General features: G+C 45.8%; 1 protein-coding gene across 1 annotated transcript; it reads left to right on the top strand.

The window, feature by feature from the left end:
- The first annotated feature begins 15475 nt into the window (after positions 1-15475).
- On the top strand, positions 15476-17033 carry ankrd9 (ankyrin repeat domain 9). Its single transcript, XM_063499634.1, has one exon. It carries the CDS (start codon positions 15727-15729, stop codon positions 16552-16554), a length of 828 nt encoding a protein of 275 aa, XP_063355704.1. The 5' UTR covers positions 15476-15726; the 3' UTR covers positions 16555-17033.
- The last annotated feature ends 2438 nt before the right edge of the window (positions 17034-19471 follow it).

Raw genomic sequence — 19471 nt, 5'->3', positions numbered from 1 at the left:
ACCACCATTATATCCCTCCGGGGCATGCTGTGGGGAACCTGACCGCCCGGGATGGGAGCAGGTACGGACCGTGCATTGGAGCCCGGCCCCCTTTGGGGACCGGACTCCCACTTTGTATTCCCCTAATCAGCCAGTGCCGCCTGACCGCCCGCTTGGGTAGCGTTGAGTTCCCTAATTGCAGTAGCCCTGTTGACCTTACCCACCTTCCTCCCCTGACCTTAACCTCTCCCCTTTCCTGCCCTAACCCTAATTTTGGGCGTAAGGCCTCCCCTAGAAAAAACAAAGAAAAGCCAAAAAAATGGAAAAATACAAAAAACACAAATAAAATGAAACCTAGAGTGGTAACTTAGGATGGGGGTGCCAGAAACTAATCAGAAGTACAGAGTGGAACTAAGGACAGGGGGTGCCATATTTTTGAGAAGCTTTCCTCCCCAAAACAGGGTTGAGATGGGCTATATTCCTCCCCAATTTAGGGTTGAGATGAAAAAGTGCAGAGAAAAAAATGCACAGAGCAGAGAAAATATTCCTCCCCAATTTGGGGTTGAGATGAAAAAGTGCAGAGAGAAAAACGCACAGAGCAGAGAAAAAACAAATAAGGGATAGAAAGTCCATAGAAAAAAATCTAAAGTCAGAGAAGCCTATAAATAGAGGACAAAACAGTCCCTGCAGTCATTGAGCCCAGCCTGATGAAGGCACATTTACGCCGAAACGTCAGCGACGGGCTCAGTTGGAACACTAAATGGCCACTACCACCCAATGATGGGTAATTTTTTGACTTGGGGGCATCAGTGCCCACCACCATTATATCCCTCCGGGGCATGCTGTGGGGAACCTGACCGCCCGGGATGGGAGCAGGTACGGACCGTGCATTGGAGCCCGGCCCCCTTTGGGGACCGGACTCCCACTTTGTATTCCCCTAATCAGCCAGTGCCGCCTGACCGCCCGCTTGGGTAGCGTTGAGTTCCCTAATTGCAGTAGCCCTGTTGACCTTACCCACCTTCCTCCCCTGACCTTAACCTCTCCCCTTTCCTGCCCTAACCCTAATTTTGGGCGTAAGGCCTCCCCTAGAAAAAACAAAGAAAAGCCAAAAAAATGGAAAAATACAAAAAACACAAATAAAATGAAACCTAGAGTGGTAACTTAGGATGGGGGTGCCAGAAACTAATCAGAAGTACAGAGTGGAACTAAGGACAGGGGGTGCCATATTTTTGAGAAGCTCTCCTCCCCAAAACAGGGTTGAGATGGGCTATATTCCTCCCCAATTTAGGGTTGAGATGAAAAAGTGCAGAGAAAAAAATGCACAGAGCAGAGAAAATATTCCTCCCCAATTTGGGGTTGAGATGAAAAAGTGCAGAGAGAAAAACGCACAGAGCAGAGAAAAAACAAATAAGGGATAGAAAGTCCATAGAAAAAAATCTAAAGTCAGAGAAGCCTATAAATAGAGGACAAAACAGTCCCTGCAGTCATTGAGCCCAGCCTGATGAAGGCACATTTACGCCGAAACGTCAGCGACGGGCTCAGTTGGAACACTAAATGGCCACTACCACCCAATGATGGGTAATTTTTTGACTTGGGGGCATCAGTGCCCACCACCATTATATCCCTCCGGGGCATGCTGTGGGGAACCTGACCGCCCGGGATGGGAGCAGGTACGGACCGTGCATTGGAGCCCGGCCCCCTTTGGGGACCGGACTCCCACTTTGTATTCCCCTAATCAGCCAGTGCCGCCTGACCGCCCGCTTGGGTAGCGTTGAGTTCCCTAATTGCAGTAGCCCTGTTGACCTTACCCACCTTCCTCCCCTGACCTTAACCTCTCCCCTTTCCTGCCCTAACCCTAATTTTGGGCGTAAGGCCTCCCCTAGAAAAAACAAAGAAAAGCCAAAAAAATGGAAAAATACAAAAAACACAAATAAAATGAAACCTAGAGTGGTAACTTAGGATGGGGGTGCCAGAAACTAATCAGAAGTACAGAGTGGAACTAAGGACAGGGGGTGCCATATTTTTGAGAAGCTTTCCTCCCCAAAACAGGGTTGAGATGGGCTATATTCCTCCCCAATTTAGGGTTGAGATGAAAAAGTGCAGAGAAAAAAATGCACAGAGCAGAGAAAATATTCCTCCCCAATTTGGGGTTGAGATGAAAAAGTGCAGAGAGAAAAACGCACAGAGCAGAGAAAAAACAAATAAGGGATAGAAAGTCCATAGAAAAAAATCTAAAGTCAGAGAAGCCTATAAATAGAGGACAAAACAGTCCCTGCAGTCATTGAGCCCAGCCTGATGAAGGCACATTTACGCCGAAACGTCAGCGACGGGCTCAGTTGGAACACTAAATGGCCACTACCACCCAATGATGGGTAATTTTTTGACTTGGGGGCATCAGTGCCCACCACCATTATATCCCTCCGGGGCATGCTGTGGGGAACCTGACCGCCCGGGATGGGAGCAGGTACGGACCGTGCATTGGAGCCCGGCCCCCTTTGGGGACCGGACTCCCACTTTGTATTCCCCTAATCAGCCAGTGCCGCCTGACCGCCCGCTTGGGTAGCGTTGAGTTCCCTAATTGCAGTAGCCCTGTTGACCTTACCCACCTTCCTCCCCTGACCTTAACCTCTCCCCTTTCCTGCCCTAACCCTAATTTTGGGCGTAAGGCCTCCCCTAGAAAAAACAAAGAAAAGCCAAAAAAATGGAAAAATACAAAAAACACAAATAAAATGAAACCTAGAGTGGTAACTTAGGATGGGGGTGCCAGAAACTAATCAGAAGTACAGAGTGGAACTAAGGACAGGGGGTGCCATATTTTTGAGAAGCTTTCCTCCCCAAAACAGGGTTGAGATGGGCTATATTCCTCCCCAATTTAGGGTTGAGATGAAAAAGTGCAGAGAAAAAAATGCACAGAGCAGAGAAAATATTCCTCCCCAATTTGGGGTTGAGATGAAAAAGTGCAGAGAGAAAAACGCACAGAGCAGAGAAAAAACAAATAAGGGATAGAAAGTCCATAGAAAAAAATCTAAAGTCAGAGAAGCCTATAAATAGAGGACAAAACAGTCCCTGCAGTCATTGAGCCCAGCCTGATGAAGGCACATTTACGCCGAAACGTCAGCGACGGGCTCAGTTGGAACACTAAATGGCCACTACCACCCAATGATGGGTAATTTTTTGACTTGGGGGCATCAGTGCCCACCACCATTATATCCCTCCGGGGCATGCTGTGGGGAACCTGACCGCCCGGGATGGGAGCAGGTACGGACCGTGCATTGGAGCCCGGCCCCCTTTGGGGACCGGACTCCCACTTTGTATTCCCCTAATCAGCCAGTGCCGCCTGACCGCCCGCTTGGGTAGCGTTGAGTTCCCTAATTGCAGTAGCCCTGTTGACCTTACCCACCTTCCTCCCCTGACCTTAACCTCTCCCCTTTCCTGCCCTAACCCTAATTTTGGGCGTAAGGCCTCCCCTAGAAAAAACAAAGAAAAGCCAAAAAAATGGAAAAATACAAAAAACACAAATAAAATGAAACCTAGAGTGGTAACTTAGGATGGGGGTGCCAGAAACTAATCAGAAGTACAGAGTGGAACTAAGGACAGGGGGTGCCATATTTTTGAGAAGCTTTCCTCCCCAAAACAGGGTTGAGATGGGCTATATTCCTCCCCAATTTAGGGTTGAGATGAAAAAGTGCAGAGAAAAAAATGCACAGAGCAGAGAAAATATTCCTCCCCAATTTGGGGTTGAGATGAAAAAGTGCAGAGAGAAAAACGCACAGAGCAGAGAAAAAACAAATAAGGGATAGAAAGTCCATAGAAAAAAATCTAAAGTCAGAGAAGCCTATAAATAGAGGACAAAACAGTCCCTGCAGTCATTGAGCCCAGCCTGATGAAGGCACATTTACGCCGAAACGTCAGCGACGGGCTCAGTTGGAACACTAAATGGCCACTACCACCCAATGATGGGTAATTTTTTGACTTGGGGGCATCAGTGCCCACCACCATTATATCCCTCCGGGGCATGCTGTGGGGAACCTGACCGCCCGGGATGGGAGCAGGTACGGACCGTGCATTGGAGCCCGGCCCCCTTTGGGGACCGGACTCCCACTTTGTATTCCCCTAATCAGCCAGTGCCGCCTGACCGCCCGCTTGGGTAGCGTTGAGTTCCCTAATTGCAGTAGCCCTGTTGACCTTACCCACCTTCCTCCCCTGACCTTAACCTCTCCCCTTTCCTGCCCTAACCCTAATTTTGGGCGTAAGGCCTCCCCTAGAAAAAACAAAGAAAAGCCAAAAAAATGGAAAAATACAAAAAACACAAATAAAATGAAACCTAGAGTGGTAACTTAGGATGGGGGTGCCAGAAACTAATCAGAAGTACAGAGTGGAACTAAGGACAGGGGGTGCCATATTTTTGAGAAGCTTTCCTCCCCAAAACAGGGTTGAGATGGGCTATATTCCTCCCCAATTTAGGGTTGAGATGAAAAAGTGCAGAGAAAAAAATGCACAGAGCAGAGAAAATATTCCTCCCCAATTTGGGGTTGAGATGAAAAAGTGCAGAGAGAAAAACGCACAGAGCAGAGAAAAAACAAATAAGGGATAGAAAGTCCATAGAAAAAAATCTAAAGTCAGAGAAGCCTATAAATAGAGGACAAAACAGTCCCTGCAGTCATTGAGCCCAGCCTGATGAAGGCACATTTACGCCGAAACGTCAGCGACGGGCTCAGTTGGAACACTAAATGGCCACTACCACCCAATGATGGGTAATTTTTTGACTTGGGGGCATCAGTGCCCACCACCATTATATCCCTCCGGGGCATGCTGTGGGGAACCTGACCGCCCGGGATGGGAGCAGGTACGGACCGTGCATTGGAGCCCGGCCCCCTTTGGGGACCGGACTCCCACTTTGTATTCCCCTAATCAGCCAGTGCCGCCTGACCGCCCGCTTGGGTAGCGTTGAGTTCCCTAATTGCAGTAGCCCTGTTGACCTTACCCACCTTCCTCCCCTGACCTTAACCTCTCCCCTTTCCTGCCCTAACCCTAATTTTGGGCGTAAGGCCTCCCCTAGAAAAAACAAAGAAAAGCCAAAAAAATGGAAAAATACAAAAAACACAAATAAAATGAAACCTAGAGTGGTAACTTAGGATGGGGGTGCCAGAAACTAATCAGAAGTACAGAGTGGAACTAAGGACAGGGGGTGCCATATTTTTGAGAAGCTTTCCTCCCCAAAACAGGGTTGAGATGGGCTATATTCCTCCCCAATTTAGGGTTGAGATGAAAAAGTGCAGAGAAAAAAATGCACAGAGCAGAGAAAATATTCCTCCCCAATTTGGGGTTGAGATGAAAAAGTGCAGAGAGAAAAACGCACAGAGCAGAGAAAAAACAAATAAGGGATAGAAAGTCCATAGAAAAAAATCTAAAGTCAGAGAAGCCTATAAATAGAGGACAAAACAGTCCCTGCAGTCATTGAGCCCAGCCTGATGAAGGCACATTTACGCCGAAACGTCAGCGACGGGCTCAGTTGGAACACTAAATGGCCACTACCACCCAATGATGGGTAATTTTTTGACTTGGGGGCATCAGTGCCCACCACCATTATATCCCTCCGGGGCATGCTGTGGGGAACCTGACCGCCCGGGATGGGAGCAGGTACGGACCGTGCATTGGAGCCCGGCCCCCTTTGGGGACCGGACTCCCACTTTGTATTCCCCTAACCCCTAACCCCCTAACCCTAACCCCTAACCCCCTAACCCTAACCCCTAACCCTAACCCTACCCTAACCCTAACCCTAATTGCAGTAGCCCTGTTGACCTTACCCACCTTCCTCCCCTGACCTTAACCTCTCCCCTTTCCTGCCCTAACCCTAATTTTGGGCGTAAGGCCTCCCCTAGAAAAAACAAAGAAAAGCCCAAAAAAATGGTAAAATACAAAAAACACAAATAAAATGAAACCTAGAGTGGTAACTTAGGATGGGGGTGCCAGAAACTAATCAGAAGTATAGAGTGGAACTAAGGACAGGGGGTGCCATATTTTTGAGAAGTTTTCCTCCCAAAAACAGGGTTGAGATGGGCTATATTCCTCCCCAATTTAGGGTTGAGATGAAAAAGTGCAGAGAAAAAAATGCACAGAGCAGAGAAAATATTCCTCCCTAATTTAGGGTTGAGATGAAAAAGTGCAGAGAAAAAAAACCCACAGAGCAGAGAAAAAACAAATAAGGGATAGAAAGTCTATAGAAAAAAATCTAAAGTCACAGAAGCCTATAAATAGAGGACAAAACAGTCCCTGCAGTCATTGAGCCCAGCCTGATGAAGGCACATTTACGCCGAAACGTCGCAACGGGCTCAGTTGGAACACTAAATGGCCACTACCACCCAATGATGGGTAATTTCTTGACTTGGGGGCATCAGTGCCCACCACCATTATATCCCTCCGGGGCATACTGTGGGGAACCTGACCGCCCGGGATGGGAGCAGGTACGGACCGTGCATTGGAGCCCGGCCCCCTTCGGGGACCGGACTCCCACTTTGTATTCCCCTAACCCCAGTAAGAAAGAAACCCAAGTAAAAAAACTCAAAATAAAGGCCACAAAGATAAACAAAAATGAAGGCCATAGATATAATTAGGAAAGGAGGGTATATAAGCCAAAGGAAAGGAAGCAGGAATTAGGAGCGAAAGGAAACAGAAGGCAAAGCAAGGGTAGGAAAGGAGAAAGGAAAGGAAAAGGATAGGGTTAAGCCAAAGAAAGTAGAGTAAGAAAACTACAAAGAAAACCAAAAAGGAAAAACACAAGCAACATAGGGAGGAGTCAAAAAAGCCTATAAAAGGAGGGGCAGAGAGAAGTCTCCTTTATTTGAATTTGGCCACTGATGCATGAGCATAGCCTGAAGAAGGCACACCGCCGAAAGCTAGCGCAAGCCATGCATCATCAATAAAAATGTTTTGTTTGTTATTTTAGTTTGTTATTTTAGTTTGTTATTTTCGGGGGAGGTTTATTTGCTGTTTTTTCATTTTCTTGTTTATTTATGGCCTAAAAAAACCAATTTAAAAACCTGAAATTTGGAATTCATGAAAAACAACACGGAGACTAAAATTCATTGGAAAAATATAAACTTTATTAAAAGCACAATTAAAAAACAGTTGATTAAAAGCTTTAAAAGCAATTTAAAAACAATTAAAAAACCTGTAAGAAAAGCAAAATTCATACAATTTGATTAAAAACAACAATAATAATAAAAATACGGTACTTACCTGGAAGCCTAAATGAGGAAGGTACTTACCTGATTCGGAACCGGAGAGTAACGGACACGGAAGACGGAGTGGCGATAACGTAGTGGGTCTTGGGAAGGGTCACAGTATGACCCGTGCACCGCTCCTGCCCTCCTCGTGCAGGGAGGAGCTTCATATCCCTTACCTAACCCAATGTATTATTACATATCACAAATTATGTACAACAAACAACAAATGGGGAAACAGGACATATTGGGGATCAAAACTTTATTAAAACGATTAAAACACGACATTTTGATTTATGACCCTTTTAATCATTTCATAATTTACACAACAACAGTCATTAAAATCACAAACTTTATTAAAACCCTTAAAAACACAATATTGCTTAAATACACAAACCCAAAAAGCATAAAAACATAATTCGGTGAAAAACATACTCATCCAAGTTTAAAATTATAAATACATTTCTCTGCAAACCTAAAAAATTCATAAAAACCTATTTGGATTAAAAACATACAAATGCAAATTTCTAAATCTTATATACATCACTTAAAAAAATATAGTTCTTTAAAAATTAACATAATATACAGAATAAAAATACATTTCATACAATTTTATTACAAAGGTTAAAAAACACATTCATTTTAGTCTAAAAATCATCACAGATATTTTCAAACACATTGCCTAACCTAAGATTCAAAAACTCACAAACACCAAATCGTGATGTTGTTGTTTATTATATTGCACTTTTTTTTTTTTTGCTTGTTTTCTCTTTTTTCTTTCTCAACAGGTGATCAGGTGATTGATATTTGTATTTTTTGTCTGTTTGTTTTGTTGGTTTTTGGGTTTTGCCCTTTATCACCGTTCCTCTTCCCCGCTGTTTTTCTTTCCCTCTTTCTTTTCCCCAGTCAAGTCTGTCCCGTGTGTAGCAAATGAAAATAAAATAAAATAAACAATAAAAGCAAAGGTGAAACAAATAGACCAATATGGCAAGGCTGGGATGGTCCATTTGGTAAAGTAAATCTGTTGGGCATCTTTCTTCACCTTTAGACAAAAATTCTGATGGCAAAAGAGCCAAACGGGACAGGTGGGGGGAAAAAAAAGAAAAAAAAGTCATTTGTGTGTTCGTATTATTTTGTTCTGCTTTGTCTTGTTGTATCTGCGATGTTTTTGTGTGTGTGTGTGTGTGTTTTGTTTCTTCAGTTAGGGTTAGGGTTCTAAGGTCTTCAGTTCTAAGGTCAAATGGCCGAGAGTCCCAGATTTAAACCAAGTGGGAGTATCCCAAAAGAGGGACAAAGGAACTCCTTTGACTACGATGACCTGGATGACTGAGAACCTTCACAGACACATGTTTGAAGGCAATCGGCACACAACCTGATGACAGAGATGCATCAAGTAGTAGTAGAATATAAGGCCCAATGGTGTTCAAAGCTTCCTTGAAGATGCAGGAGGAAGTCCAGACGTTTGTCTTTGTGAGCTCCACAGACTACGATGAGCTGGGTGACTGAGAACCTTCACAGAATTCTTATGAAGAGCTTTTCTATTCTACACATTTTATACAACTTGCCTCATTCACCCATATTCATACAAGCACTTAGTATTCAAAGCGCCTGAAAATGACCCTGCTGAAGTCAAGCGGGTTTACTTGTGGTTCGATGTTACCTGTACAGGTGGTTCGATCTGGATCCAGGCCGGCAGCATCATGCTGGGATTGAGCGGCTGCGTCCCGACTCTGAAGTAAACGACTCCTCGGCTGTCCACGGCCCAGACGTTCTGACTGCCGCAGCTCACGCTCACCAGACGCACACTTCCTGTAACACACAGGTGACGTCTTACCTGAGCTCATCGTGACAAAGGGAAACATTGAAACCTGAGACTGATGAGTACACAGACTCAGTCTGCGGATTCATCAGAAAATGCGTGGAAGATGTCGTCCCATCCAGAACAGTTAAATCCTTCCCAAATCAAAAACCCTGGATTAACGGAGATGTTCGCACAGCACTGGCGGCACGGAGCACCGCTTTTGCCTCCGCGAACACATCGGACTACAAACACGCACATTACCAACTCCGGAAGACGATCAAAGCAGCCAAACGTGAGTACAGGGACAGGGTGGAGCAACATTTTGACAACCCTCGGAGTATGTGGCAGGGACTAAACACGATCGCAGACTTTAGAGGGAAAACCACCACACCGCAGACCACGGCCTCTCTGTGTGAGGATCTAAACGTATTCTACGCTAGATTCGACACAGCGAACACCACGAGACCGGACAGTGTGCGCACCGCGGATGACGTCAGTGCGCACACTGTGTCTGAGGAGGATGTGCGGAAGTGCTTCAGGAGGGTGAACGCACGCAAAGCTACTGGTCCGGACGGGATTCCCGGCCGCGTCCTCAAGTCATGCGCGGCTCAGCTGGCTGGAGTGTTTACACACATCTTCAACCTTTCCCTCTCTCTGTCTGTAGTCCCAGCCTGCTTCAAAATGGCCACCATCGTCCCTGTACCCAAATCCTCCACCATCTCCTCATTGAACGACTGGCGACCCGTAGCCCTGACCCCCATCGTGAGCAAATGCTTCGAGAAGCTGGTCAGGGACTTCATCTGCTCTGCACTACCCGACTCACTGGACCCTCTACAGTTCGCATACCGCCACAACAGGTCCACTGATGATGCCATAGCCCTGACACTCCATGCTGCCCTGTCACACCTGGAGAAGAGAGACACGTATGTGAGAATGCTGTTTGTAGATTACAGCTCAGCATTCAACACCATCGTTCCCTCGAAGCTGGACAGGAAACTGCAGGATCTAGGACTGAGCAGCTCCCTCTGCAGCTGGATCCTTAACTTCCTGTCTGACAGACGCCAAGTGGTCAGACTGGGCAGCACCACCTCATCCCCCATCACACTGAACACTGGTGCTCCACAGGGGTGTGTACTGAGCCCTCTCCTGTACTCACTCTACACCTACCACTGCACGGCCACTAGAAACTCCAACATCATTGTGAAGTTTGCGGACGACACTACAGTGGTGGGTCTTATTACCAACGGTGATGAGACGGCCTACAGGGAGGAGGTCAGCGCCCTGACCCACTGGTGTCAAGACAACCATCTCACCCTCAACGTCGCAAAGACAAAGGAGTTGATAGTGGACTTCCGGAGGTGCAGAGGAGTACACACCCCCATCACCATCAACGGCGCTGCTGTGGAGAGAGTGAGCAGCTTCCGCTTCCTTGGTGTACATCTGGCTGAGGATCTTACGTGGTCAGTACACATAAACAAAACAGTGAAGAAGGCGCAGCAGCGCCTCTTCTTTCTCAGGAGACTGAAGAGATTCGGCATGAGCCCCCGCATCCTCAGGACCTTCTATCGCTGTGCCATTGAGAGCATCCTCACTGGATGCATCACCACCTGGTACGGCAACAGCACCGCTCACAACCGCAAAGCTCTCCAGAGAGTAGTGCGGTGTGCTGAACGGATAATTGGAGGTGAGCTTCCCTCCCTCCAAGACATCTACAGGAAGCGGTGCCTGAGGAAAGCGGGGAGGATCATCAAGGACTCCAGTCACCCCAGCCATAAACTGTTCAGACTACTACCATCAGGAAGGAGGTTCTGCAGCATCCGGTCCCGTACCAGCAGACTGAGAGACAGCTTTTTCCATCAGGCCATCAGACTGCTGAACACGTCATAGACACCTCACCCTCACTACTGGAACTTCAACATTATGCACTCCATACTGTATATAAATACCACTGTTTTGCACATACCAACCTCTGTATATTTTATATATCTTATTTTATTGTTTACTTTATTTCATTTGTAAAACATGTATATACATACTATATACACACTCAAACACACACACGTAGAAAAACATATTTAGTATACACATTCAGTAATGTATATACCTTTACATATTGTACATATATTTATTACTTTTTAGATTAGCCAGTTTTATATTTTGCTTGTTTTACGTTATTGTATTTTGCACAACTCTGTTGCTTGTGAAGCTCGCACACAAGAATTTCACTCACATGTACTGTACCAGTGTACCTGCACATGTGATGTGACAATAAAAGTGATTTGATTTGATTTGATTTGATTCTCCTGGACTCATACGAAAAACAGAGCAGTTTGATCTGAGCCTGACCAAGGAGCACAGATTAAACACGACCTGAAAACCCTTTTTATTTTTTAAAGTAACAGTAGAACATTTTGATCCTTTCTTGGGGTGGGGGGTGCACCGTGGACAGGTCGCCAGGCTGTTGTCTGTTGACACAGATAACCATTCACACTCACACCCATGGGCAATTTAGTGTTACCACGTAACCCAGCCACACTAACTGACTCAGGACCACTAACTCAGGACCTTCTTTCTGTGAGGCATCAGTGCTAACCACCATGCTGCCTAGGAGGGGAACCATGCAGAGCCCTGAATTTCAAGGTCAAAATCTTAAAGTGGATTCTGAATTTAATGGGGAGCCAGTGCAGCTGAATCAGCAGGGGTGTGGCGTTCTGAACAACTTGCAGATGCTCCAAAGAGGCTTTACATAAACAAGTAAACAAAGAATTACAATAATCCAGACAAGATGAAACAAATGCATGAATGACAATTTCTAATTCGGAGCGCTATACAATGGGATTCAGCTTAGCAATGTTTCTCAAGTGATAAAAACAGAATCGGACCAGAGATTTAACGTGAGCGTCCAAAAACATAGATATTGTATTTTTTTAAAAATGTATATTAAAAAGGCATTGGGTGGTCACTTACATGAGGTACAAAGGTGTGGTGCACCTCCAGTGCTTGCAGGAAGATGGCCCTGAACCTGTTCTTCATCATCCCAAAAGCACGCTCTATAATGGAGCGTGCCCTGGATTGTTGGCTGTTAAAGCGCTGGGCTCCCACACCTTGGACTGGGTTCTTGTAGGGAGTGATGAGGGGGAGTGTACATTGGAGGCATGGGCACCCTCCATCTGCGAGGATGAAATGCCCTGAAGGAGGGTAAACTGACTGTCTGTGCAGTGGGCTGTAGCGGAGCACCCTGGAATCGTGCACCGACCCAGGCCAGCCCACGTGTGTATCATTGAAGCGGCCCTGATGGTCACAAACCGCCTGAAGATGATGGATGGAAAGTTTCCTGTTTGTATAGCACTGACCATCAGGGTTGCTTGGACACCTGATGTGGATGTGGCAGCCATTGATTGCACCCACCGCTTTCAGAAAGGCTCTGTGGCGTGCCAGCCCTGCAAGCCCACTAGCTCCAGGTCCTCTGGGATCGTTGGGTGGTGGATGACATGGTGGCAAATGGCCACCACCTCTTTTGTGACTTGGCGGAGGATGTAGTGGACAGTAGAACGAGGCAGCCCAAACACTCTTGAGACCACCCTGTAGGATGCTCCACTTGCCAACCAGAAAAGTAACACCAGGATCTCAATTGTGGCACTCCAACCATGCCGCCGATCTTGGTTCAGGAGATTTAGCAACACTGCCAGGGACTCCCTGCTTAGCCGAAAATCAGGCCTTGGATCTTCCTGGTTAAAAAACGGTCCAGGACTGGGACACTCAGGTTAATCCTGCAGTACAACGGCCTTGTCTGGTTAAGGAAAAGGAGAATAACAAAAACAGTTTTAATAGAAAGGTATGATTTCATTTATTTTAAGAGATCAAAGCATTATTCTGGTTATTAAGTTTGGGTAAAATATACTAATACTCTGTGAAAAGAGTTACATTTTATACACTTCATCTGTGTAACTAAGCTTTTTTGTGAACTCAAAAACAACCCTGTTTTCAGCTTTGTGACATTTTTACAGCCATTCTATGCACACAAATAAGTTAAGGGATCAAATGAATAATAGGAAATAAATAGAAAATGTTCTTCTATAAGTTCCAAAGAGATTTGGTTCAGATATTTTGAATAACCGGCAGCCATTCAGTCACTGAAATTATCCATGAAACATGTCAAGTAATTCCTAAACACGTGTAGATTAATGAAAATTATTTTACCTGGATATGATTATCTCTGATGAGCCTGAGGTGTAAAACTTGCCTGCAACATTTCTGGGTCCATTTTCATAACGTTTTTTTGCGCTGTGGTGCTATTGACTGGAAATACGCAGAAGTAAGGGCGGGAACAGATCGAGAAGGCTAGACCGTCCAATTTCACAGCCGCTTGCTTCCGCCTACCCGGCCTCCTGAGGACCCAGCCCACGTAGACCGCGAAGGCCAGGGTCCTCAGGAGGATGCAGCCTATGAATTTGGACACCCCCTAAGACATGTACAGCCAATGTTCAGCAGACTTAGAGTTCCTTACCATTAAATGGAGACCTTTTTTCCTCCGCTGGGAGTTATTGTCAGCGATTCTGATCATGGCAGTGTATATAGCTCCGGACCCTAATGCTATGTCTGCTCTTAGCCTCCTACATAGTGCCATTAGGACCTAGGTAAACAAATATCTAGAGGCGACCCACATAATAGCGGGGGACCTGAATCATGTAGACTTAAATCTGCGTTCCCTAAATTCCATCAGCATGTGAAATGTGCTACACGTGGGGATAACCTGCTCGATAAAGTCTACTCCAACATTAAGCAAGGATACAAGGGCATACTAAGACTACATCTGGGCCAGTCGGACCACATATCCCTGTTTATGATGCCAGCTTACACCCCCTCAGGAAAAGAGACCCCCCCCCCGTACTACTACATCCGTACCTTCCTACATCAAGCATTGCACAGGCACTGTCACTACTGAAAAAGGTATCCGGGTGTATGCCAGTCAAAAACCCTGAATGACAAGAGGAAGTCAGGACCCCGCTGAAGAAGAAAACGCTGCCTAAAGGTTGCGAGACGCAGAACTGTACAGTGGAGCTAGGGCAAACCTGAAAAGGGGCATCAGACGGGTTAAGCTGGACTATAAAAACAAAATTCAGGATCATCTCCACAGTAACAACTCAATGCAGGTGTGGAGGACAGTCCCCAACATCACCAACTACAAACCCAGAACCAACGGCGTGGATGGCGATGCTACACTTCTAGAGAAGTTGAACTGCTTCTACACCTGCTTCGAACAGAAAACACCAGAAGCGGCTACATCACATCCACCAGCCTCATCTTAACTTTTGAGGAGGATGGTTTGAGGCGTGTACTAAGGACAGTAAACTCCAAGAAAAAAGCAGGATCCGACTTTAGGGTGCTAAAGGACTGTCCAGACCAGCTCACAGGGATCTTTATTAAAATATTCAACCTGTCCTTAACACAGGACACCGTTCCATCCTGCCTGAAGTCCTCTACCATCAACCCCATTCTACAGAAAACTACCATCCAGTGCCTAAACGATTTCCGGCCAGTGGCTCTTACTCCAGTCATCTCGAAGTGTCTCGAGAAACTGGTCAGAACTCGCATCATTCGGCCACATTTGAGCCCCACCAGTTTGCATACAGGAAGAACAGATCAACAGAGGATGCCATAGCCATAGCCCTCCATACAACCCTAACTCACTTAGAACAACAGGACAGTTACATCAGGCTTCTTTTTATTGATTTTAGCTCAGCTTTTAACACCATCATCCCTGCCAGGCTGGTAACCAAACTATACGACCTCGGCCTCCCTCACTCCACCTGTCTCTGGATCAAGGACTTCCTCAGTGATCGCCCACAGAGAGTCAAACTAGGGCCCCATCTGTCCTCAGCACTCAGCCTCAACACCGGTACACTCTATACACTCACGACTGCACCCCCACCCACCCGTCCAACACTATTGTTAAGTTGTGGACGACACAACTGTGATCAGGCTCATCACAGGGGGAGATGAGTCTGCATACAGGGACAAAGTGGAAAATCTGTGATCATGGTGCAGCCGGAACAACCTGGTCCTCAACACGACAAAAACCAAAGAAATAGTAGCTGACTTCAGAAGGAGCAAATCTGACCCTCAGCCCTTACACATAAATGGGGACTGTGTGGAGAGGGTCTCTGAAAACAAAGACCACATGTAAATAAATCAGGAATTTTAAAGTGTTTGATTTAAAACTTAATGTTTTTATTTCAAATTTGAAAATCTAATCAGCATATTCCTCTGATCAATAATCAGAAATAATCAATCAATAATTATCTGTGTGATCACAGATAATAACATTGATGTCTGCTCAGCTCAACATTTCTGTTCCTGTTTACTTTCGTCAGCAGTTTGAAGGCCACAATGTTCACTATGCAAGGAACTCTCTCTCTCTCTACCCCCCCCCCCCCCCCCCCCCCCCGCCTCCTCCACCTCAACCCCTCAGTGGAAAATCAACACCCACAGGCAGCTGAGGAGGGGGTGGGGGAGGAGTATAAAAGTGAGGAGTTGCTTAGAACGAAGGTTTGACTGAGACTGCAGGATTGGCTCTTAGCGTCGGCTGATTCAGACTCTCAAAGGTCCTCAGGTAGACACGGTCCTCCTCAGTCCTCCTCAGGACTCTTCATAACACCTCACCTGTCATCAAACCTCCTCATCCATCCTCAGACCTTCTCGGACCTCCTCAGGTGTGCAGTGATGCCGTGGCTGCTGTCCTCTCAGCTTGACTACGTGTCTCCGTCTCCGTCTGAGCGGCAGTGTGAGCGGACGGCGTTCTCCTTCTATTGCTCTGTGCGGGAGCGACTTCCTGTCTGGCTGCTGGAGGACATGCGCTGCATGGAGGTCTTCTGCTGGGACGGCGGCCACCCTCGAGCCTTCCTGCCATCAGAGGCGCTGCTTTACGCCCTCGTACATGACCACCAGGACTATGCACAATACCTGCTCAACAGGTACTCTGTGAGCGCGCTCAGAGCGCCACGATGCAGTTACTGCTGCTGTCGCGGCAGTGGGGCACCACACCTGAATGTTGCTGTTCGCTATGACCGCTTGGTGATCCTCGGTATGATGATGGCAGCTCTGAAGAACTGTGGTGAGCAAACCAAGCGACAGGACTACCTGGACAGCTGCGGCGGCTGCTCGCACGTTGCAGATGCAGGAAAGAGTGCTGTGCAGCTAGCGGTGGAACTGTCGCACGCCGATTGTTTGCTGCTGCTGCTGGTCGAGGGTGCACGGCCCGACGGCCTCGATGCCGCTCTGCAGAGACTTGTTTCTTGTGACGTGTCGAAACGACGCCACGCACAGCGCTGTCTGGACTACCTGCTGCTCTTTCTGCCCAAACCACCGTTGCTGCAGCGGCTGCAGGACGAACCGCAGCGCTGGCAAAGCCTGCTGGGAAACAAAGTGTTCCGCTGGCTCCAAGGTGTGGCTCCGCCTCCTCTGCTGCTGCAGGCATTGCGTTCTTTGGTGCAGTTTGGTGCAGACCGAATCAGCATGCTGCCCGACTTCCTGCAGCTGCACAGCTGGTAGTGAGATCATATTAGCATGGAAATCCTCTTGTAATTGGACAGTGTGCCATTGACGTAAAGGCATGATGTAAATAGACTGAAAGCATCAGGCTTTAGGTCCCAGATTATGGTGGAGCTGCCCTGAGATAAGGTTTAACTGCCAATCAGTTTCATTAGCTGCTTAGACAGGACACTGCTGGATCTCGAGAACACATGACAGGAAACATCACACCTAATAAAACCTGAATAAACTGTAAATAAATTGTAAATAAACTGTAATAAAGTGTGAATAAAGTGAGATGGCGATAAAAGCCGAACCTTCCTGGCTGTGTTTGATCCTGATGATTGTTTCATTAATTCTAGATCAATAGTGCAGACTCAGGTGTATCTTTGTGAATCTAAATAATCAAGCTAATTTTTATGTGCAGCGAAGCCCAAAGTTTTAAAATGGTCCTCCATAATCCAATAGGATGAAATCCTGAAATCTGGTCGAGAAAGACAAAAAAGGATTATATGAATTACACTGATTTGTGTTGTTCAAAATATTTTAGGATAAGATAAGATAAGCTTAAAGGGGAGGCAGATCTCCCGCCACGGCAGGGAAATTTGTGCATTACCTCAGTTTAGGTGCAGATGGCAGAAGAAAAATACAAAAAACAAATAAAATACAAACAAATAAAAAATAATTAAGATAATACAATATATACAACGGCGGCATACACAGTATGTGATTATGGATAAAGGGTTGTGGAAATATGCAAGACATATATGTAACTATTCTACCATGCATTCTACTATGTAAGTAATAGATAAGTATTTTACTTATAAGTATAGACATGTACACGCACACACGTACACACTAAATATACATACACCTATACCTGCACACGTCCATACATATAAAAGTGCAATATGCATGAAGTTTGACCGTGGATGTCCATAATGTCCAGTGACTCATGACGTCGTGACTGAGGAGTTATAAAGTCTAACTGCTGTTGGGAAGAAAGATCTGTGAAAATCTGATCATCGGTTAAGGATCTTTTATTTAGTGTGAAAAAAGCCCCGTTTGAATTGGCCTCCGTCTGATCAGCAGGACCCAGTGTGTCAGCTTCCTCTCAGGTTAGATTCACTGTGGCAGTGATGTGGCAAAACTCTAATTTTAACCTGCATCTGTTTGAACTCTGACCTCAGATCTGACTCGCTTCAGCTCCAGCTGCTCTGTCCCTTTTGTCCTCCTTCCCCCCACTCGTTTGACTTATTTCAAACAAATAGGATGTCTTGTTCTTGACCTCAGTGAATAAAACATTTGATGACATGGGTTAGGGTTGGATATAAAAATCTGATAATATCAGATATAATCTGATCAAACATTTTTCCTAAACAACCTGAGGTGAGATAGTCGATCCGTTTCCCCTCACAAAACTCAGAAGTCCTCACCTGCACCTCACTGCTTTTATTCTTCTTTCCCTTTTAAATAACTTTCTCGTGTCCTCGGGCTTTATTGAAGTGTCAGTCAATCAACGACTGTGCTCAGGTGTGATAAAGATGTTTTTGCTTTTAACTCCGTATGAGTATTGATCATCTGCAGCATCTGACTTCAGTACCTGAAGTTTCTGATTGTAGTCTACTGACCAATCAGGAGTAAAGGAGCAGTCAGCAGACACACTTTAGTCTGGATCCAGAATATGGAGGAGGGTTGTGACGAATCACAGAGACTCTCAGAGATCATGTGACACTCTCAAATAATTAAAACCTTCCTTTCTATTTCACATCACCTGACACACACACGCCACATCTTTTATTACTCATAAAACATTTGTCGCTCATTTGTCGTGTCTGTAGGTCATCTACTCATCAGAAGGTTGGCGCTTTGATCCCTGGCTGCTCCGACCTGCATACCTGAGCAAGACCCTGAATCCCAAGTTGCACCTGATAGGTATGGAAAAACATGCAATATCTAAATGAGGCGTGTTGTGCAGTTTCAAGTATCATGTTGGCAGATCTAGAAGTATGTGGACGCACGCATTTTTATAGTATAGACCAGGGATCGGCAACCTTTCTGACGATGAGTGCCATCTAAAATTTCCTCAGAAGTCAATGTGCCATATGATCGCATTAGCAATAAATGTAATAACGCTCTATATTAACAGTTACACACTATGTAGAACAACTTTATAGAATTATATTTGTTCGCAGATGTTGGCAGCTATCAGTGGATAGTTATCAGATATTTTGAAACAAAAAAAATACTTTTTATCCATAACAGCAAATGAAGTGTACAACAGAAAATACAAATGCTATTTATGGTCTCCTCACAACAATGATAAGAGAAATAAACTGGGCCAATATGTTGTTAATACAGGAATACACATGTTAATGTGATCTCTGGTCTCCCACTCAGAGACACAGGTCTCCGAGTGTCCAGCATTCAGACGGCTACCTGAGGACACTCATGTGAAAGAAAATCTGCTCACACAGATATGTAGAGCCATATACTGTCAATAAGGCCTCTGCAATGTTCTGAAGACAGTTAAACTTGTCAGGTAGTGATGTCCAGCAGGTGAAAAAACTGCCAGCTAGCAACGTCCCTCTCACCGGTAGGCTAAGTTATTTTTAGCCAATTACAAGTTGAATCTGGTTGTTGAGGTTAAGTAAGATACCATCAGTAAGAAGCTGCAAAACTAATGTGTCTACGCGAGCTAATCTGCGATGTGCACCACCGGCCCGGCCATTTATTTTTTAGTGCACCCTTCTCAGATTAATTCACTGCGTGTTGTGCCATCAGTTAACCCTTCGCGTGCCAGCTGTGGCACGCATGCCCAGGGTTGCTGACCCCTGGCTTATACTGTTTGTTGGAGAGTTTGTTGGTTTGTTGATCTTAGCTGAAACATGAAGGCAGAAAACATCTATTCGTTTTTCCTTGAAATTCTGTCAATCCA

Source organism: Pelmatolapia mariae, linkage group LG16_19, assembly GCF_036321145.2.
Source record: "Pelmatolapia mariae isolate MD_Pm_ZW linkage group LG16_19, Pm_UMD_F_2, whole genome shotgun sequence".
Lineage (NCBI taxonomy): Eukaryota > Metazoa > Chordata > Actinopteri > Cichliformes > Cichlidae > Pelmatolapia > Pelmatolapia mariae.
The sequence above is the reverse complement of the archived record's forward strand: the minus strand, read 5'-3'. Positions and strand labels throughout refer to the sequence as shown.